The sequence below is a fragment of the Alnus glutinosa genome, chromosome 3 (genome assembly GCF_958979055.1).
Source record: "Alnus glutinosa chromosome 3, dhAlnGlut1.1, whole genome shotgun sequence".
NCBI lineage: Eukaryota > Viridiplantae > Streptophyta > Magnoliopsida > Fagales > Betulaceae > Alnus > Alnus glutinosa.
Genome location: NC_084888.1, coordinates 24,414,594 through 24,436,885, shown reverse-complemented (window position 1 = coordinate 24,436,885; position 22,292 = coordinate 24,414,594). Strand labels below are relative to the sequence as shown.

Here is a 22,292-nt window from a genome sequence, read left to right as displayed (position 1 = left end):
ACAATTTAGCCTCATATGACCAATATTCCCACAATTATGACAAGTAGGGACAAACTTACCATGAGCTTGTGTACCTGTATCTTTGAATTTTGGCTTCACACAATTATTCAAGCAAGAATTTTCAGAATTATCCAAACAAGCAATGTCTACTATCACAGGCTTAATAACAATAGAATCTAATTCAGAATCAGAAGCATGTGAAGTAGAAGTACTCATATCATCAACAATTAAAACAGGCTTGTTAGAAATATCTAAATGAATACAAAGCATGCTTTTCAAATTATCACTTGAGAATTTTTTCAAGAGATCTTCAAATTCTTTTAATTTATTCTCAAGTGTATCAATAATGTCAAATTGCATGGTATTCTCGAATCTCAAAGAGTCAATCAAAACATGTGATTCAGATAACTGAACAATCAAAGACTTTTTTTCTTGCTTTACCTTTTTAAGCTGTTTATAAGAAACTTTAGAATGTTGAGCATTCTTCAATTTATTAAAAATCTTTAAGAGCTTAATATCAAAATCCTCATTAGATAACTAAGAAGAATTCATGATAAAAGGTGTAAAAAGAAATAGAAGTCACAAAAGATAAAGATCACACTCAGGAAATAAATCCTTTAAATGGAGTGTACCTACTCTGATACCAATTGAAAATTATTGGACTTCTAATTTATCAAGTGTGTGCAATAGTGTGCAATAAAACACCACAATGCGGAAAATAAAGAGACAGATATTTTGTTGACGAAGTGGAAACTCAATTAAGAGAAAAACCACTACGGGGCAGCCAAACCCAGGATATCCACTATTCAGAAGACAAAGCTAATTACAAAGCAGTAGTACTCACATACCCATATATAGTGGTCATACCTTGAACTCTAACGTGTAACCCAACATGAACGCCTCCCAACCAAGTCACTTACTTGAATGGGTCTTCAATGGAATCATTTACCTTAGGGCCAACCCCTAAGATAGGCTTCAGTTTCAGCACAGCAATAGCACTTGGCAACGGCTTGTGAGTGAGTGTTGTGCAAATTATAATACTCGTAAGTGCATGAATCGTTTGCAATATAGCGTTATGCAAGTGCGAGGTCGATCCCACAAGGAATTGAGTTGCGAAAATTAATCTCTATTTAAATTAATCCTATTTTAACCTAGTTCCAAATTTAGGGATTTTTAACAAAAGAAAACATAAACAAAATTAATGAAAATAAAGGGGTCTAGGGTTTTGGAATCCACACTCACCAAATCACAACAACCTAATCTCATGCTCATCACACATATTTTGAGGTTTTCATATGCAAATCTTAGGTACATTCTACTTTTGCTTCAAAAATAGTTTAAATCATTCAATGAATCCATTCTTCCACAAATCACAAAAGATATCTAGTTTCAACTAAATCATCAAATGTATCCATAGAATGAAATACAATGAATATCCAACATACATGAAAACCCAAGCCATCAATTTAATGAAACCATATCAAATCATCACTTGTATCCGGAAATCACAAGAGATATCCAATAATAATCTCAAAAATCGGAGTAGAACAATGAGAAATCAAAGCCCATAAACTCAAATAGCAAAAACAAGCAATGAAACTCAGTTTCTATTCAATGGTGAGGTTTCATCCTCAACACAAGACAAAAGTTTAGTTATACATCACTAAAGAAAATGTAAAAGAACAAGAAGAATCAATAAAAACATAAATAAACTTACAAAGGAAGGTGGTTCTAGGTGAAAATCACCCAAGAACCCTAAGCTAGGTCAAAATCGGCCCTTTGGAGCGCCCAGACGGTCTCTGCCGCGGCTCCTCATATTGAGAAAATGAGAAAAAGACGTATTTATAGAGTTAGCTAGGGTTTCTGTCCCGCAAAAATTCGATCGATCGATTTTAAAATCGATCGATCTACTTAATATTCGATCGATCTAATTTTTGATCGATCTTCTTAATATTCGATCGATCTACTTTTTCAGCACTTCCGAAAATCCAGCTTTTCTATGTATTTTTGCCTTGAAAATTGTCATTTTTCTCTTATTGCCCTGCAAAACGCAAAAACACTAAAACTAACCAAAACATCAGAAAGTAACAAGCTAAATGTTTAACTAATGTAAATTAAGGGGTCCAAATATACACTTTTTGGCACTCATCAAATACCCCCAAACTTACATTTTGCTAGTCCTTTAGCAAAACAAAATGAAAAACAAAATCAAAGCATGAAACATAAGTCCTCTTTCGTGGGAGAAACGATTGCATTTAGCATATGCAACAAGCCTTTTAAACCCCTAGGACTCCCTAGTGGACGAGTGAAGTCTCGTGAGGGTTTGCCAGAAAAACTAGCCATACAATTAACCAAATTGAAATTCTCACCTTTTGACTCTAACACTCAATGCTTAGTGAAGCAAGAGGCCCGGTTACTCAGTGAAAAACTCAAAATGATCTCTTTTTTTTTTTTTTTCTTTTATATATATATATATATATATAAATATCTTGCAAGCCAAGGTTATTTATCAATAAGTCATCCAACAATTCTCAAAATACACAATTAAGCACAAATTCATACCCCACAGATTACATGTTAATGTGCTCGTGATAATTCAACTCAAACAAGTGAAGTCTCACTAGCCCAAAAATAAGTCAAAAGACTCAGATTCCTAATGACATGATGTGTTCAAAACTTTAAGTAAGCCAATGAAATGTAAATCACAGTTACGGTTTAACTCAAACTTGACAACAACAATTTTTTTTTTTTTTTTTTTTAACATTTTAAGAATAAAACGACAACTAAAAATAACCAAACAAACAGAAAAATTAAACAAACAAACAAATGGACAAAATGTTTTTCCATACCCCCAAATTTGAATTACACATTGTCCGCAATGTGTAGTGTAGAAATACATTACCAAAAATACGGAAACATCGAGGTGTGAAAGGTCAAGGCGTCCCCCAAACTTAAACACCAAAACACCTGTCAACAAAAACTAACAGCAATATTTTCTCACAAGAACCACACATCAAAAGGTTAATTGCTGTCAGAAATAAAAGTAAAATGAAAAGAAACAGAAATAAAATGAAAGAAATCAACTGTACAAAAAGATAAAAGAAAATTTACAGCACCTTCCCCGATCATGTGGATGTCCAACCAATCCCTTCCACCCTTTCTTCTTTAAAATTTGATATCCCTCGGGTGGAATGTTTCGCCATCTTATGTAGCCCACTTGCTTGCCTTGAAGGATCTTCTTAGGACGATGTTTCCTAGATTTACGCGGTTGTGTGCATAGATCCTTGACAGTTTTGGCATAAGATGGCTCTTTGAGACATTGAAGAATTGAAGCTTGGGGCTCATGAAATGTCTCAAGAGGGATGGTGATGAAGGAATGAGCTTCAGTACTCATTTTCTTGTCGTTGGACGACTTTGGATTTGACGGGGGCGCTGCTTGCTCAAGGTGCTCCTCTCCTCCTTCCCCTTCAAACTCAGCCGCTGAAGAAGATGTGCTGGTGAGTGATATCTCAATGGTTTCCCCATTCTCAGGTCGTGTCTCAGGAGTGGGATCCAATAAAGCCTCTTCTTGCTCAGGTAACAAGTCTAGGTTAAATTCGATTTGAGCATCGCCCTCTTCAAAAGGATCTTCCAGACTTGGTCCATTAGCAATTTTCTCAAAAACTACCTCACTCCCAAGTGTGGCGGTGGCCTGGGCATGCTCATGATAAGAAATGCTGAAATCATCCTCATCAATCATGTAATACCTTGTGGCCATCAGCTGACTTTGAAACTCTTTTTCCTCTATTCTGGTGACTTAATCAACCAGATATTCTATCTGTCCTTCCATCCTGGCAATCGCTTGAGTGTTTTCCATTGTAGCATTCTTCAAGTCACTAATAGCCTGGCCTGTGAGCTCTATGAAGACCTTGAGAGTGTCTTCCAAAGTGGACTATGAGGAAGAAGCTGGATAATTGTAGGATGAAAGATGGGAAGATTGGCTATCGAACTGCAGATAATCAGGATGGTGCAGTTCTTGAAATTGGGGAGCACAATTTCTCATGGCTTGAGCTTGCCATGAGAAATCAGGATGGTTGCTCCAGTCCGGGTTGTAAAAATTGGGATTTGCATCAAATCCCGGACTAGAGAAATTGGGGTTCATTTGCTCATAAGAAAGATTGTAGAATTGTCCCCAGGATGGACAACTACTAGCGCTATGATAAGGATCAGAGCAATATAAACATGGTTCATGTGGGTAGATATTGTGAGGGTAGTTGGTTGGATCAAGTGTCCTACCACTAGGTGAAACATCTTGTGCAGAAAAATCACTACAATTATCAAAATAAAAATCCTTGTTTCACTTGCACCCTATAGCATGCAAATATCCCACAAAAGAAATGAACCAAATATTTTTTTTTTTTTTTGAAAATTAAAATAAACTAAAAAAGAAAAACAAACAATAAAATAAGGTAAACAGAAACAAAATATTAACAAAATAAACTAAAAACAAACTTTTTTTTTTTTTTTTACTTAGCTGCTTCCGGTTTCCTGTTGACTTCGGACATTTGCTTGATCGAAATTAAGTTTGATCGATCTATTTTCGATCGAGCGAATGTTAACTCGATCGATCTATTTTCGATCGATCGACTTTTGGTTAGATCGATCGATTATACAAAGGACTCAGAAAGTGTAACAGCTGCAAAAAAGAACCGGAAACACAAACAATTTTCTATTTTTTTTTTTTTTTTAGAACATAAAACAGAAACAAAACATCAAATTTACAAAACAAAAATCTAACTAAACTAGTAGAAAAATAAAATCAATTCAAACAAAAATTAATTTCCACAAACAAAACAATTCCTCGGCATCGATCTACTTTTCGATCTATCGAATTAATATTCAATCGATCTACTTTTTCAGCACTTCTGAAAATCTAGCTTTTCTATGTATTTTTGCCTTGAAAATTGTCATTTTTCTCTTATTGCCCTGCAAAACGCAAAAACACTAAAACTAACCAAAACATCAGAAAGTAACAAAGTTAAAGGTTTAACTAATGTAAAGTAAGGGGTCCAAATATACACTTTTTGGTACTCATCAGTGAGCAAATCAGCACAGTAATTCTAAAATATAACTCTCTAAGTACTACGGAATTCACAACCGAAAACTTACAATTCTCAAGCCTAGGGACCTCTATTTATAGGCTGCAGGTTCAAATGAGCATCTGGCTTGAAATACCTAGGCGCCGTCCGGACGGTAGACATAAGGCGTTTGAAGGGACAACTATGCGATCGGCTTTCCAAATTTCACAGAAATTCTTTCCTGAATTGAGCCGCGTCCGGATGGTGTTGCCTAATCGTCCGGACGGTCACACTTTAGCTACACACAATTTTCATATCAAGGCTTGGCGCATCCGGACCATGAAGATCGTCGTCCGGACGTCTAAATTTTGAATGCGTGACTTGCCTTATGGATGAGCGCATCCGGACTGGAATCCACATCGTCCGGACGGTTGTAGCTATCTTCCCATATATGTGTTTTGGAAAGAAATCCCATAGCTGATCGAACACTATGTGGCGTCTGGACGTGCTACTGAAATGTCCGGACGGATGCAAGCTGGAGCAGTTTGAAGCTTCTCGACTAGAGGAAGGTCCGGACTAAAAGTTCTCGTCGTCCAGACGAATGATGCTTGGACAGTTGAGCGTCCGGACGGAATATCACGTCATCCGGATGGCTGCAAGGGATCCGATTTCACTGACTTGTAGACTGTGCATAATCTTCTATAAACATATCTCTGAAAAAGACTTTTGAAAACTGACTGAACCCCTGATTAAAAGCATCATTGTTTATGTTACTGACTAATGAGTGTCTAGGCTTTTCAGTAGGCCGTTCGGAGGATAAACTCTGGATCCGACTTTTGCTGAGCTGTAGACTTTGCAGAGTCTTCTTGAAGTCCAAGCATTCCTTGACGCTTGTGACATTGATCTTGTCATAATGAGGCCTTTTCCATATCAGAGAAATAAACTTTAAATATTTAAAGACACTGAACTGATATGGCATCCCTGTAAAATTAGCAACAATACATGATAGTGATTTTGTCCAACAGAATGCAGCCAACACAAAAACTAACAGCTACTTTTCAGCAGTGCACGATCAACATCTTTTCTAACATGGTGGAGCGTTTCCTAGAGATATTCATGGACAGTTTCCTGGTCTTCGGTTCAACATTTGAGGAGTGTTTGCACCACCTCACTCTAGTTTTAGTGAGGTGCAAAGAGAAGAACCTGGTACTCAACTGGGAGAAGTGTCATTTTATGGTGAAACAAGGAATTGTACTTGGGCACATCATTTCTCATTTGGGGATAGAGGTTGACAAGGCGAAGGTGGATCTAATATCCAACCTTCCACCCCCACGTACGGTGAAAGAGGTTCGCTCTTTTCTAGGCCATGCAGGATTCTATTACGATTCATTCAGGATTTCAGCAAGATCGCCCAGCCCTTGTGCAAGTTGTTGGTGAAGGAGGCCCCATTTATTTTTGATGAGGATTGCAAGAAGGCATTTGGGGCCTTGAAGAAAATTTTGACGTTCACACCTGTCATTCAGCCCCCCAACTGGGGTGCACCTTTTAAGATCATGTGTGACGCGTCAGACTATGTTGTTGGAGCTGTTTTGGGGCAGCGCATTGATAAACTCCCCCATGTCATCTATTATGCAAGTCGGACTCTGAATGATGCCCAACTGAACTATTCGACCACTGAGAAGGAGTTGCTAGCAATCGTTTTTGCTTTGGATAAGTTTCGATCCTACTTGCTAAGATCGAAAGTCATTATCTACTCTGATCACGCGGCATTGAAGTATCTTTTCTCCAAAAAGAATACTAAATCTCACCTCATTCGGTGGATTTTGCTGTTGCAAGAGTTTGACATTGAGATTCGGGACAAGAAGGGTTTTGAAAATGTGGTGGCCAATCATCTTTCGAAGATTACCATGGATTTCACTAAGGAGGCCACCCCCATCTCTGAGATCTTCCCTGATGAGCAGTTGATGCACATTACTCACACTCATTCACCTTGGTTTGCTGATATAGTAAATTGTCTTGTCACCGGTCAAATGCCTTTGCATTGGGGGCGGCAGGACAAGTCCAAGTTCATGGCCATGGTGAAGTACTTTTTCTGGGACGATCCTCATCTGTTCAAGTATTGTGCCGATCAGATCATTAGGAGATGCATCCCTGAGCCTGACCAATCCAATGTCATCATACTTGTGGAGGCCACTTCAGTGCAAAGAAGACCGCTGCAAAGATTTTGCAGTGCTGATTTTATTGGCTGACCATCTTCCAAGACGCTCACACTTATTGTGTCTTGTGTGAGCGCTGCCAGAAGCTAAGGAGTATTTCATGCCGAAATATGATGCATCTCAACCCCATTCTTATTGTTAGGATCTTTAATGTGTGGGGCATTGATTTCATGGGACCTTTCCCAAACTCCTTCAGCTATTTATACATTCTTGTTGCAGCGGACTATGTGTCCAAATGGGTGGAGGCTATTGCCTGCAAGACCAATGACCACAAAGTTGTGGTTCAGTTTTTAAAAGACACTATATTTGCTCATTTTGCCACTCCATATCACCCTCAGACGAGTGGTCAAGTGGAGATTAAGAGGATTTTGGAGAAGACGGTGAACCCGTCAAGGAAAGATTGGTCTCTTTGTTTGAACGATGCATTGGGAGCTTATCGGACAGCTTTCAAGACCCCGATTGGCATGCCACCCTACCATCTTGTGTATGGAAAAGCATATTATCTGTCGGTGGAGTTGGAGCACAGAGCTTAGTAGGCCATCAAGTAGCTGAACTTCGATCTCATGAAGGCTGGCTCACCGAGGAAGCTCCAACTCAATGAATTGGAAGAGTTGAGGAATTATGCATATGATTGTGCAAGATTGTACAAGGCGAGGATGAAGAAGGCTCATGACCAGAGCATGTTGAGACGATCTTTTGAACCTGGTTAAAAAGTTCTTCTTTACAATTCACGTCTGCATCTGTTTCCAGGGAAGCTCCGATCTCGATGGACATGCTCATTTATTGTTCGATCAGTTTTTTCTCATGGGGCCATTGAGATTGAAGATCCAAAGAATGGCAGTGCTTTCAAGGTGAACGGATAAATACTAAAGCCATTCTTGGAGTTGCAAAGCCCAAAGGTTGAGACGACTATTTTGGAGGATCTGAGTTACTATGAGTGATTGTCGTCGAGATGGAGAGTCTGGCTGAAGACTGAAAACTTAGCGCTTGTGGGAGGCAACCCTCATTGTTTTTCCTTATCATTTGATCTTGTTTCTTCTGTTTTAATTGTGATTTTCAGGACAGCGTCTACCGTTCAAGTTTGGGGGAGCGTTCTCCTACATTGAGCTTGACTTGCATCGCCCATTTCGGTATCGTATTTCTGATCACATTGGGGACAATGTGGCATTTTAGTTTGGGGGTGGGGTAGACATTTTTGTCTACTATTGTTAATTGTTCTTGTTGTTATTTTGACTGTTTTTGTGTATTAAAAAAAAATTGTGTTATGTTGTTGATGGTATATGTTACATCTTACTATGGTTTGCATATCATTGGTTTGTTTAACATGTTAAACATTGCATGTCATAAAAAATCTAAAATCTTTTGACTCATCTGTTGGATTAAAGAGACTTCACATGTTTGAATTGTTTATCACAAGCACTTTAGCATAGGGTCTGTGAGTCATGAAATGTGATTTGAGTATATTTGTCTTGAGATTTGTTGGATGACTTGTTCATAAAACCTTGACTTCATTTATATTAAAAAAAATGGAATAGAATAATATCATCAATTTGAGTTCTCATTGAGTAACCGGGCCTCTAACCTCACTAAGCATTGGGTGTTCGCGTAAAAAGATGAGAATTTCAGGTTGGTTGATTGTTTGGCTAGTTTGACTTCATAGCCTCTTTTATTTGAGTAATTATGCCCTTAGGGATGTTTTTACATCTGATGGAATTCCTGTGAGTCTTTGGGTACACATGCTTTGAGAAAAGTTGAAACCTCATGAGTTTATGTTAATCACACTCTACACTTATTTGAACAAGTGATGTCTCAATATTCCAACTATGAGTAGATCAATTTTTTATGTCATGATGATGTGATGTTCATTTTGTTAAACATGCTCATGATGTATGAACCATATGTTTATGTAGGGATTTTTGCTTAATTGACAATATAACACTTCAATGTTTGTGGGTATCATTTCTGGCAAACTCTCACAAGACTTCACTCGTTCACTAGGGGGTCCTAGGGGTTTAAAAGGCTTATTGCATATGCTAAATGCAATCGTCTCTCCCACAAAAGTGGATTTATGTTTCATGCTTTGATTTTGCTTTTCATTTTATTTTTGCTACGAGACTGGCAAAATGTAATTTTGGGGGTATTTGATGAGCGCCAAATATTGTATATTTGGACCCATTGATCTACACTAGTTAGACCTTTGGCCTTGTTATTTTATGATGTTTTGGCTAGTTTTGGTGTTTTGTAGGACATTAAGAGAGAAATGACAAATTTCAAGTAAAAATACATGGAATTCGGAAATTTGGAAAACTCGATTGATCACATAGATAGTCGATCGAGTGCAACTTAAATTCGATCGAGCGCATTTTTTCCCGAGTTCAATCTATCGACCTTTAAATTGATCGATCGAATTGTCCCAGAACTGACATTCCTAGGCTCGCACCAGAACGCCCAATCATGGGTTTCTCCATAACAAAAAGCATTTCTCCCTCTGATTTCTGCAGCAGAACACGCTGGTTTTGTGACTTTCGTTGTCTCTTCCTAGAGAGGAACCCTAGAGAAGGATAGAGGTATCATTTTACATGGGTTTCTAACCCTAATGTCCTTCTACAAAGCCATAGCCATGCCTCCTTGTTGGAGCAGTAGCTAGGTTTATTTTCGTTCATTTTACAGCTTAGTTCAGTAGCTCTTTTCCTTTAGATACTTCTCTTTTGTAAAGTTTACTTCTAATTTCATGATTGTTCTTCAAATTCTTGTGGTGTTTTTAATCATGGGAGGCTAGAACTCTCAACTAAGGTTGAGGATAAAACCTCACCATTGATAACACTCACACTTTTGTTATACTATTTGTACATTTAATGCTTTATCTTTATGTTATTTAAGTTCCATTCACTTTAATGCTTTATCGTTTGAAATGAATGTGTTTGGAGAAGAAGTAGGACATTCAATGTGTTTCAACCAATGGATACATCGATTTATCAGTTTGAAAGAGGATAGCCATTGTGATTTGTTCTTTGAATGGATACAATGGATGATTTGATTTCAAATGGGTATTCTTTGTGATTTATCTTTGAGTTGGATTCATTAAATGGTTCTAACATTTGTGGTTAAGAACTTGAACGACAACTTAAGCTTAAATGTTCTTTGGGTGTTTAAATAGAAAACAAGAGCGTGTGTTGTTAGATTTGGTTTGGTGGATTCCTTAGCCTTAGTTCTTTTTTACATATTTTGTTTCATCATCTTTAGCTTAGTGTTGTTTTGCATGTTTAAACCTCAATATTTGGAACTAGGTTAAAATGAGGTTAGTTAAACAAAATACTAATTTTTGTGGATTCGACCTCGCACTTGTACACTCTATATTGCAAACGACTCGTGCGCTTGCGAGTACTCTTTTAAACTCACAACACTACTTGCGCAAGATTCAGCTTCTCTGGAGGTGTTGTCTTCAGTGTCTTTCTAAGATTCTCTCAAGAATGCAGGGTCTTCTTTGGTTCTAGGAAGCTCTGTTTATGGGTCTGTTGATTTTGGTGTCAATAAGGATCTTCGATGTTAGCTTATCTCTCCTAAGCTCGTTTAGCTCTTTTTCGATGGTTCTCTTTCAGGGGCAGTTGAATTGGGAGAGAGGCTACGTCTCTCTATTCCAAGGTGTTGGTTTCAAAGCTGTTCTAGCATTATTATAGGAAGGCTAGGGAAGGTTGAGCAGTGCACTTGGATGAAGGGTTATATGCTGATTCTATGGAGGCAATGAGGGTTGATACTGCCGGTGTATCTACTCATTCTCCTCTCTCAGGCGTTTCTCATGCGTCATAGCCGGGGGTTCCCTTGAGCTCAAAGGAGTCTAAACTTCCGCAAAGCTCAAAGTTAGAGGTTATTGATGAGGCAGCTCTTGTGAAGGTTGCTTCTAAGAAAACTTCTATGGCGAGAAGTCTCCTACGGAGGGGATTTCTAAACCTGAGTCTGTTGGGGCAAGTTTCGCCTAGAGTGTCAGTCGCTTCATCGTCAACTCTGATTGTAAAGGAAGACGAAGCAGTAGGGGCTCCTTTTTAGGGTAGTTGTGTCACTCCAACCACTGTTAAGATTGAGGATCTTAGGGTGAATGATATGATCCAGTCTCAGAAGTGGCCGGAAGATTTTGGTCCTTCTAGGAGGTTGTTGTTTGGGATTAGGGAGATGAGGTCTGGGATAGGGAGGATGGTGTTTTCCCTTTCCCCTTGGGTGTTTATCCACCCGACATGCCTTTAGATTGGACGACAGATGGTGAAGAGGATGAGGCTCCACTTTTGGCTATCTTGAATGCCAGTGTAAGCAAAGAGGAGTCTCATCAAGAATCAGTGGTTGTGCGCCAAAAGACCAAAGGTAGGAGGGAAGTGTTGAATTTGAAAAGCTCCATTAACTATGGCAATGATTATGCAAACTCCCGGCGTCGGAAAGGTAAGGCTCATATGATGTAGTGTTGAGTGCCTTTCGTGGGCCTTAGGTCTTTTGGTTTTTTGGGTTTTTAGGGTCTCGCAGGTTTGCTTGGGTCTCTTTCATTTTGGGGCTGGTTTGATTGTTCTCTCGTATACTACTGGTGTACCTAGGGGCACTTACATTATTTATTTATTTATTTTTGTTACTTAAAAAAAAAAAAAAAAAAAAAAAAGGAAAAAATTCTTCATAGGTCTCTAGGGCATGACTTTTTATCGAATCACTCTCTTAGGTTTAAATTGTCGATTTACTACTTAAGATTTCAATTGTTATCAAATAGATCCTTCTGTCTACCTTCTATTAAATTTTTAATAGTGCTGCTACGTCATACCTAATCAAAAGGCGACATGTGTCCCCTTTAATAAAAAAAGAAAAAAAGAAAAAATATAATATAAATATAAAAACAAAATAAAAAAGGAAAAAAGAATATATAAAAAAAAAAAAGAGAAAAAAACCAACAATGAGGTGGCCGTGTGGGCCATTCCCCAGAGGAGGAGGGTGGCCTTGCACTCACTCCCATTTGCTAGGGGTGACCGTGCGATTGCCCTTACTGCTGCAAGGGCCACCTTGCCACTCATGTGTTTTTGTTTTCTTTTATATATTTATATTTTATAATCTTAGTTTTTTCTTATATAGATATATTTTTTTTATTAAAGGGGGCACGTGTTACCTTTTGATTGGGTTTGATGTGGTAGCACTATTAGAAATTTAGTGAAAGATAGACGGAAAGATCTATTTGATAACAATTAAAACCTTAGGGAGTAAATCAACAAAATTTTACCTTAAGAAGTGACTTGATAAAAAGTCATACCTTAGAGTAGGCTTGGCAATTCGGGTCTGCGGGTCGGGTTCGTGTCGACCCAGTTGACCCGATTACACAATCGGGTTAGACATGAACCCGACTCGATTATTAATCGGGTCAAACACTATAACCCGAACATGACCCGGTTGTGAACCGGGTTACACGACATGAACTCGTTGAACCCGGTAACGCGTGCCCACTGCCCACCCCACAACCCACAGGACACGACGTCGACGAGCCCAGTGCCCACCCCACAGCCCACAAGACACGACGTCGACGAGGTAGAGCAGCCGAGCAGGGCTGGCGAGCCCAGGCCTTCGGATCCAACGACTAGAACCGAGGACTTCAGCCTTTAGGAGGTTCGACTGGGCTTGGACCCTGAAAGATCCGTTGGGGACGACGCCGTTTTGGAAGGTTGCGTGGTGGAGCTCGGCTTTGAGAACTCGGCTTTTGCGGCTCTGAGAGCTTGGGCCCCTGGACCTCGTGGAGGATCCGAGTCTCCGAGAGGCGTCTCGGCCGTTTAGGAGGGTTGCGGTGTGAACTGTGAACTTCGTGAAGACGGTGAACTGGGTGAAGGCGTGAAGCGAAAAGAAAACAAGAAATGGGTGATGCGTGAGACGGTAATAGCGTGATCCGGTTAGGGTTTCGGTCCTTTTGGACCTGACTTCAAAAAAAAAAAAAAAAGGGGGGGGGGGGAAGCTAATTGTGTCTGGCGGGTCAACCCGCGGGTTGACCCGCCAGACACGATTATAAATGGGGCATAATCGGGTTGACCCGATTATGACCCGAACCCGATAATGCCAAACCCAAACCCTGAATTTTCGTGTCGTGTTCGTGTTGGGTTCGCGGGTCGTATCAAAAATTGCCAACCCTACCTTAGAGACCTCCAAAACATTTTTCCCTAATAAAATAGGCATATTAGACATTTTGTGTTGATCCATTCTAACTTCTAAATAACTTTTTTTTTTTGGATAAAAATTCTGCACAAGATATATTTTCACTTATGCTCCGTTTGTTTCGGCGCAAAATGATTTATGGGAAATGATTTCGGCATTTTACGGTGTTTGGTAGGGGCAAAAATAATGGTCAACGGAAATCATTTTCAGTTTGACGGTAAAAGTTTCTTTAATTTTTGGAAAACGATTTATGGTTTTTAAAACCGTAAATCGTTTTCTGAAATTAAACTTTTTGTTCTTGTACGCACGTTTGATATCCGATTGTCAAAATTCAGCAATTGTCAGTTGTTGAAATCTAGCCGGCGCCGGAGTCCAGCGACATTCGGCCATCGTCAACAGATGCTGGCCGAAACTAGCTAGAATATTGCCGGACTCCGACCATGGTCAGAAGCAGGCCAAATCTAGCCAAAACGGCCGGGATACGGTTGGATCTGGAAGGATCCGACCGGATATGACTAGATCCGGAAGAGTCTGGCTGGAATCCTGCCGTTTTAGCCGGATCCAGCCAAACTTGCTCGTCGAAATCCGACAACGGCGACCAGACGTTGCAAGATTCCGGCGGCATTTGCCAAACTCTGATTTTCGCATTTCGTAATTTTTTTGTGGGAGTCAAATGCCAAAAAATATTTTCAAAAAAATCATTTTTTCTAAAAATGATTTCGCCGAAAATATTTTACGATGAAACAAATGGAGCATTAGTTTAAAGATTTGTAATTCTTAAATGGTTTGCTTATTAATATGATCACCCATTGCTTCCGGTTATAACATGGTTATTAAAATCCATCTTGGACTTTGCCGTGCGACTAGAAATTAAACTTCTTTTAATACAATTCTTTATTAATTTCTGGAAAAATTGAACCATTGATTATGCGGTTGGCCTAAATTACAAATCACTTCCCGTCGTATCAAAATTAATTCAGAGATCTCTGTGGTTGACCTAATTTATAAATCACTCCCAATAGTCAAATTCTATTAAAATTTTTGACAGATTTCGTTAGGCGCCACCTCATCACCAATAAGATGACGACATTTTTCACTCTGACTAAAAAATATAAATAAATAAAACTTAAAAAAACAAATTTGGGAAAGGGAAATGGGTGGCTGGGGGCCACCCCCAGGGGTTGGGGTGCGGGCTACCCCCAAAGAAACTAGGGGTGGGTATCGGGGGAATCGGGGACGGTAGGGGGTTTGCCGCCTACCGTCCCGACTTTGTCGAAGAAGTCGGTAATTTCACTAACTTCTTTCCGATATCTCATATTTCGACCGTTACCATCACCAGTTAACGGTCGGTAATCATTTAGAGGGAGATTAGACATTCAAATAATGTGAAGCAGAATCTTAACCCATATACATCTAGATTAGATTAAAAGAAAGAAGAAGAATAAGAAGAAGATGGTTGGTTGATAAGGTTCTCTCTTCAAATCAGGCCTCAAGTATTTGATCCACCTCAATCTGCCGCTCTTCCTAGTGTTCCCACACCTTTGCAGACCTGCCAATTCATCATATGGAGATGGACCATTAGAATTTCACCATTTCTTCTGAACAATGCAGAAAGACTTGTTAGTTTAAGGGACAAGAAAACAAAATTACCAGCTTGCTTAGGTATAGAGCTCAAACACCCATGACCATATTTAGTAATATGCCTGAGAAGCTTCTCGCCCTCCTCAGGTGACCACAAGCCTTTGAGCCTTTCCTTAGCTTCATTGTAGCAGAAGATGAAAGATGCATCGAAATTGGAAAGTGGCAAGCTGGTTACAGGGAGGTGGGTTTCGTGCGTGAACAAGGAAATCAAGTTTCTCATGTCCTTAATTGACCGAATGGCTAGTTCTAAATTTCTCAACCAGGTTTGGGTTGACACGTGGCCCGAGTTCTTATCAAGAAGTCTCTGGAATGATAATTTTACCTCAATGAATATATAAAAGTCTAGTTTCTTTTCAAAAAAGAAGGGTGACACTTTTGGTTCCGCAAGAAAGAGGGAAAGGAAGTGTAACTAGAATTTTTTTTTTTTTTTCTTTTTAGATAGGAAGTATAATTACATCTGTAAAATCTCTGTAGCAGTTTTAGTTACTTTAAGACTTGCACGCTGCACAGCTCATGGAAAGTGGAAATACTTTAAGACTTGCATAGTTGCACGGGTCTAGTGATTGAGTTGACCCCCACGCCGCACAGCTTCAAAGTCCAATGGCGTGTCAGTCATGTTCTCAATCTCAAGTCAAGCCCTAGACTAAGACGTGTTCTCAGGTGGCGACGTGTTCTCAAGCCCTAGACTAAGACGTGTTCTCACAGATCACAATGGCGTGTCAGTCGTGTTTTCAAAGCTTAAGCCCTACGCCTAAGACGTGTTAATCTATAGCGTGTCAGTCTTAAAAAGGGTGCATAGTTAACTTAATAAACTTCAACAACCAAATACACATAAAAGGATTCTGTTCAGTTTACCCTTCAACGGCTCGACAAGAGAGAATGGAAGAACGAAGAAGAATTGTTTCTGAAAGGTTCAGGTTATGTTAGGTTTTTGAGTTTTTTCTGTGTGATGAATATATAGGATGGAAGAACAAAGAAGACGTGTTTTTACTTTCTGTAAACACAAAACTGTGTCGTTTTTTATTATTATATGTATATTTTCTTAAGGATATAAGATTGTTGGTTTGGTTGATGCGAAAACCGACTTCACGGAACTCATTTCGCCTACCGACCGAACCGACTTCGATAGGCGAAATTTGTACTGCCTACCGGCCGTCGGATGTCGGTGGCGACTCGATGTCGGAGCGGTGACGGACGGTGGGCAATAGGCGGCCAATCTGCATAGAGATACGCATGGCCACCCTTGGCCCCTGAGAGTGGCCTCGAGCCACCCCTAGAGGTCGTCGGAGGTGGTTGCCCAACCAGCCACCACCCATTTTCCTTTTCCAATTTTTTTTTTAGAAATAATATTTTAAGTTTTATTTATTTATATTTTTTTAAGTTTGACACATTTCGCCATATTATTGGTGTTGACGTGGTGCCTAACGTAACCTGTCAAATTTTTTAATGAAATTTAACTCTATGGAGCGATTTATAAATTAGGTTAACCACATAGATCTTTGAATTAATTTTGATATGACATGGAGTGATTTGTAATTTAGGTCAACTATAGGGAATAATAATGCAATTTTTTTTTTGGTTAATATTTAACATTGACATGTATTAGTTTATTTTTTGTTGATTATGTTTTATTTTCTAATGAGTTATCAACAGGTTTGCACAACCATATCATTAGTTCGAAATATCGCTTTTAATATGAGTAATTTTAGAAGTCTATTATGTGTTATTTTTATGTCCCTTAAAAAATAAGGTGACTTTTAAAATTATAATTTAATCAAAATTTAATAATGATAATCATAAGTCCATTGATAATTTTAAGGGTTAAATACTCCATTGGTACCTGAGTTTTAAGTGTTTTTAAATTTAGTACCCTAGTTTTGTTTTGTATCATAGGTGGTACCTGAATTATGGGTAAAAACTTATTTGGTACCTCTGTTAGATTTTTCGTCCAAATTTTAACTACTCATCACGTGTCAACTGCTGAGGTTGACATGTGGCACTATATATATATATAAAATTTGTAACAAAAAAAAAAAAGAGAAAAAAAAAAGAAAAAAGAAAAAAGAAAAAAGAGAAAGAAAGCCACCATGGGGTGGTCGCTCACCCCCATTTTGGAACCACCCCCCATGGGCAAACCTTCAAACTGAGCAAGGGGGTGGCTTTGGCCAAAATGGGGTTGGCTTAGCCACCCCTCTTCTTCTTCTTCTTCTTTTTCTTTTTTTTTTTAAAAAAAAAAAATTATTTTTTAAAGATTTTTATTTTTTATTTTTTATATACTGCCACATGTCAAACTTTAATGGTTGACACGTGGTGAGCTGTTAAAATTTGGACGAAAAATTTAATAAAGGTATCAAATGAATTTTTACTCCTAATTCAAGTACCACTTATAATACAAAATAAAATTGAAGTACTAAATTTAAAAACACTTAAAACTCAAGCATCAATAAAATATTTAATCCTAATTTTAAAAGCAATCATATTTTTAAAGAGGCACTGAATTGACATAAGAGTACTTCTAACCTTAGTCGTTTGGATACAGCCTCACGTCAAGGTAATTTTTCCTTTAAAAATAACTTTTTTCTGTTCTTTGAAGCTTTAGTACTAAGAAAACTTTCAATTAGGGGTGAAAATGCGGTTACGGTTAGCGGTTATTGGCCAAAACCGCTAACCGTAACCGCATAGGCGGTTGGCTTAGCGGAAATCGCCAACCGCCTCTGCCAACTGGCAACCGGTTTTATTTTTCATTTTTTTTTCCAGCCTTTTTCTGTTGGTGTCCTACCGCCTATGCCGATCGCCGATCATACAAAAACAACTAGTAAATTCACATCATCAACCACAAAGATTGAGATCTAAGACCTAGAATAACAAATCAAGGTACAAATATTTAGATCTAAGAAGCAATACGATCGCAGTGACCTGGTGAAGGCGACCCGATCTCGGCGACACGATCTCGGCGACATAGAGAGACTGAGAGAGTGAGAGTCGAGAGAGAGGGGGAGGTGTGCGGCGCACTGGGAGTGAGAGAGAGATTTTGTTTACAATAGGATGAATAACTGAATTAGGTTTAGTTTTAAAACCATATACACTAAAACGACACAGTTTTGGTGTTTTACATATAAAAATTTAAATATAATAATAATAATAATAATAATAATAATAATAATAATAATAATAATAAAGGCGATTAGCGGTTAGCAGTTTTATGGTAGTTTTAACGGTTTTTGCGGTTATACGGTTAGCGGTTATGGGCGGTTATTTCACCCCTACTCCCAATGACGTATGTATTTGCAACTTCACCCAATGACTTATGTATTTGTAACTTCAAGTTAGAATAAATAATAAAAGTGTTAAAAAGATACTCTATTGGATTATGTATTCCCACTCTAAAATACATTTTCCTTAATTTCGTAAATAGGGGAACGCTACTTGTAGCGTTGCATGACCAACGCTACAGGGGCGAAAATGGGCGTTGCATTTTCACCTCTTTTCCTTTCCCTCCACCTTTCCCTTTTCCCCCATGCCCCAAGCCAAAGGGTTTTCCCAAAAAAAAAAAAAAAATCTAAAAAAAAAAAAAATTTTAAAATTTAAAATTTTACCCCTTATTTCTTTTTTATTTTCTTAGTTTTGGCCCCCAAAGTTTTTTTTTCTCAATTTGGCCCCCCCCCCCCCCCCCCCCCAAGTTTAAAACCTGGCGCCGCCCGTGCAGTTTCCCTCATCTTCTGTCCCGCTTCTTTTTCTCCTCTCTGCGTCTCTCTGTCTCTATTTGATTCATCTGAAGTGTTGAGCTCATTTTCATTCCCCATCTTCTCTCTGTCTCTGAAGGTCTTCTCTCTCTCTCTCTCTCTCTCTCTCTCTCTCTCTCTCTCTCGCTCGCTCGCTCGCTCGTTACTGATTTCTCACGCTCTATGGTCTCTCTTCTCTGTTTTGATGCAGGAATCTTGGTGTTTGGTGCTTTGGAAGATTGGATGATGGGTAGTTGAAGCATAAGACCTCAACGTCTGGGCTATCGGGCGTAAACGTGAGTTATTCTCTTTTTCCCGATTAATGTTTGATTAAATTATTGCAATTAGTTTTGTTTAGGAGCTGATTCAAGGATTATTTTTGGGTTCTAGCGTGGTTTATGTGATGTTTAGCAACTGGATGATTTATGTGGCCGATCTATGAGTTCTAGCGTGGTTTTGATTTTACATTTGTTTTGGGTTTTCTGGGTTGGACGAGCAGTGACGGGAAATGAGGATTTAGAGCTGTTCATTTCAAGCCTTTAGTTACCCCAAATTCTTGATTTTCTCGGAGTCGAACAGAAAGTTAAGAAATGCCGGCTTACAACATCAGGGGCATCAATGTCGACTTCCCATTCGAGGCCTACGATTGCCAGCTCGTTTACATGGAAAAAGTCATTCAATCTCTCCAAGAAGTAAGCCTTCCAAAACGTGATTGTTTTGAACCGAAATTCCTGTTTACAGTCTATGTTTTGTAATAGCAATTTGGAAGGCTTTTCTAAATGCAGGATTGTTTTTGGAAGAAGAAATTGATTTATTTATTTATTTATTTTTATTGATTTAAGCTGGGGAAGACTAGCTTTGTGCTTTCTGATATAAAAGTTGGTATTTTTATATAATGTGGTTGTGATTAAGAGGCTTGAAAGCATATATTTGGACTAAATTGGTATTAATTGTTTAGGATATGGTTGCTTGGTGTATTTTTTCTTGATTGGTAAGTTACACACGCACCGGTGGGACATGAATCCCCGACATCACCCTCCACCTTGCTACAAAGGGAGGAGCTACTATTTGAGCTAAATGTCATTGGTGTTGCTTGGTTCATTGATAGAACAATATTGCTCTATTTAGTGCATTTGATATAGAATTTTTTATTTTTATTTTTGATAAGTAAGCAAAATATTATTGAAAATAAAAAGCGTAAGGCGCCCTTACATGCATAGGAGAAACCAAAGCTAACCCGAGAAAACCCAACAAGAACCAAAGCTACAACGAAAAACAACCCACAAAAACCCAAACATAGCACCCTCAAAAACCCAAACAAGAATACAAAGAAATAAACCCAAGGACCCGAGAAACAACCAACAAAAACCACCAAGGCGTACAGCCTTACATCTTTCCTACACCTAGAAGAAGCTTTAACGGCCCCCTAATTGACGGAGCTTTGCAGATTCAGGAGCTCTCTCTTGCCTTTGGTCTTCTGGCGCTTAATCATCTCTTCCATGATAGCCTTGAACTTCTTGCCGTGCCCCTCATCCACCATCCACTCCATGGACAACCTCTCCCAAAAAGCAATAGCCTTCTCCCAAGCAAAGTCAGTCTTCAAACTGCAAGACGATTCACCCCCAGAAGGAGATAGACCCGATATTAGGCCTTTGCATTTAGATTTCTTATACTTGGGAAATTCCTGAATCTACTTGTCATCGAGCAACTGGGTTTATTTAACCCAATGGTTTACTCACGGTATATTATTTCAAGAGATGTGTTTGGTATCATTCTCTTATACATCTTTTTTACAAATTCACCGTTAAATTTGTGAGACCCACATGTAGGTTCAACATATTCAATGGTGGATTTGCACATCTCTTGTACAGAGATGGATAAGAGGTGTGCAAGAGAATGAAATCAAACATTTCTCTTATTTCAAAGTGGGGTTTAGTGCTTTCAAGGTCATGTCTTAAAGCATAATGAAAACATAAATCCTTTTGATAGGGAAGAGGGAGCTTTTGAATTTGAAAAGCTCCGTCAACTATTGCAATGTGAGTGCTTCCTCCAGGCGTCGGAAATGAAAGGCTCACATGACAAAGGGTTGTGTTCTTTCTGTGGGTTTTGTGGTTTTGGGTTTTTCGGGTTGTAGGGTTTGTTTGGGTTTTGTTTCTTGGGCTGGCTTTTGGTTGTTCCTGTGTATACTCCCAGTGTACTTAGGGGCGCCTTATGCTTAATGATAAAACTCTTCTTACTTATAAAAAAAAAAAGAAAAGCCATCGAAGTAAAATTCTGTTTGAAATGTTTAATGATATCTTTGGTCATGTAAGTAACGAATCCATCTTGATGTATATCTTCTATTACCCTATGAGCATTTTGCTTACTGTCAATTATTAAAAACCGATATTAAAAGTATAAAATATAGTCTGAAGCTGTCTGGGTTCGATTGGTTTGATCTTTGAAGGCTGGAAATGTCTGGTGTTTTATAACTCCATGAGCTGCATAGTTTCATTCACAACATATACTCAATATCTATTAATTTTGTCAAGACTAATAATACAACATTGTCATCATTTCTTGTCATTGTTGATGTTAACATTGCTTGTATCTGCTGAACACCCAATGTTCTTGGACACAATTATGATGTGGCAGAGATGCAACGCACTGTTGGAGAGCCCTACTGGAACTGGGAAAACATTGTGTCTTCTCTGTGCGACGCTGGCTTGGAGGAAGAGTTTGGGAGCTTTCTCGACTGGTATGAGTGTAAGGAGCAGTCAGAATGAAGGGAGTGAATCAGATGTTAAACTGTCACAGTCTGTGCGTCCTAATCTTCCCACCATAATTTATACTTCGCGCACTCACAGCCAGATCCGGCAAGTAATTCAAGAATTAAAGAGAACCTGTTACAGGTCAGTGTTGATTTACCAGTTGACCTCTTTTGTAGTTAAGGTTTTGGTTTTGGAAAGATCACAAATGTTTTTCCTCTAGACCTATTGGTTGCGTTCTGTGACACATGTTGATGATTAATAAATCATCCTTTCATGGTTAGAGCTTGTGTTATTATTGGTTTAGGTGACTTTCAATGTGTGTAACCTGAACTTGCTAATATCTGATTTACGGAGGCCCAAAATGGTAGTATTAGGATATCAAGAGCAATGGTGTATTCATTATGACTTGAGTTTACTGGCTAATGATATATGCAGGCCGAAAATGGTGGTATTAGGATCTCGAGAGCAATTGTGCATTCATGATGAAGTTAGTTTACTTCGTGGAAAAGCACAAACAAATGCCTGCCATTTGCTGTGCAGAAAGCGTGGAAAGCGTAATTGTGTTCACCATTCTCGTGTTGCAGGTAATTCTGTTTAACTCTGAGCATATCTTTGTTCACATGTGTCCATAAAGACTAGAGTAAGGGAATTTAACAGCAAGGTCTATTACCTCAACAATGAGATATAACCATGTCATATCATATGGGGGGATAGAAGAGTGAAACCAGATCAAGGATCAAGATA

At 38.7% G+C, this 22,292-nt stretch overlaps 1 protein-coding gene across 7 annotated transcripts in view; it reads left to right on the top strand.

Annotated features, from left to right (window-relative positions):
* The first annotated feature begins 18,782 nt into the window (after nucleotides 1-18,782).
* LOC133864518 (regulator of telomere elongation helicase 1 homolog) overlaps nucleotides 18,783-22,292 on the top strand; it is a 29,980-nt gene continuing 26,470 nt past the window's right edge. For all 7 annotated transcript variants that reach the window (XM_062300876.1, XM_062300875.1, XM_062300874.1 and 4 more), the window contains exons 1-5: nucleotides 18,783-18,898; nucleotides 19,010-19,094; nucleotides 19,298-19,490; nucleotides 21,433-21,689; nucleotides 21,984-22,132. In XM_062300876.1, coding sequence (XP_062156860.1) covers nucleotides 19,389-19,490; nucleotides 21,433-21,689; nucleotides 21,984-22,132 — 508 coding nt within the window. In that variant the 5' untranslated portion in view covers nucleotides 18,783-18,898; nucleotides 19,010-19,094; nucleotides 19,298-19,388. The remainder of the gene's footprint in view (nucleotides 18,899-19,009; nucleotides 19,095-19,297; nucleotides 19,491-21,432; nucleotides 21,690-21,983; nucleotides 22,133-22,292) is intronic.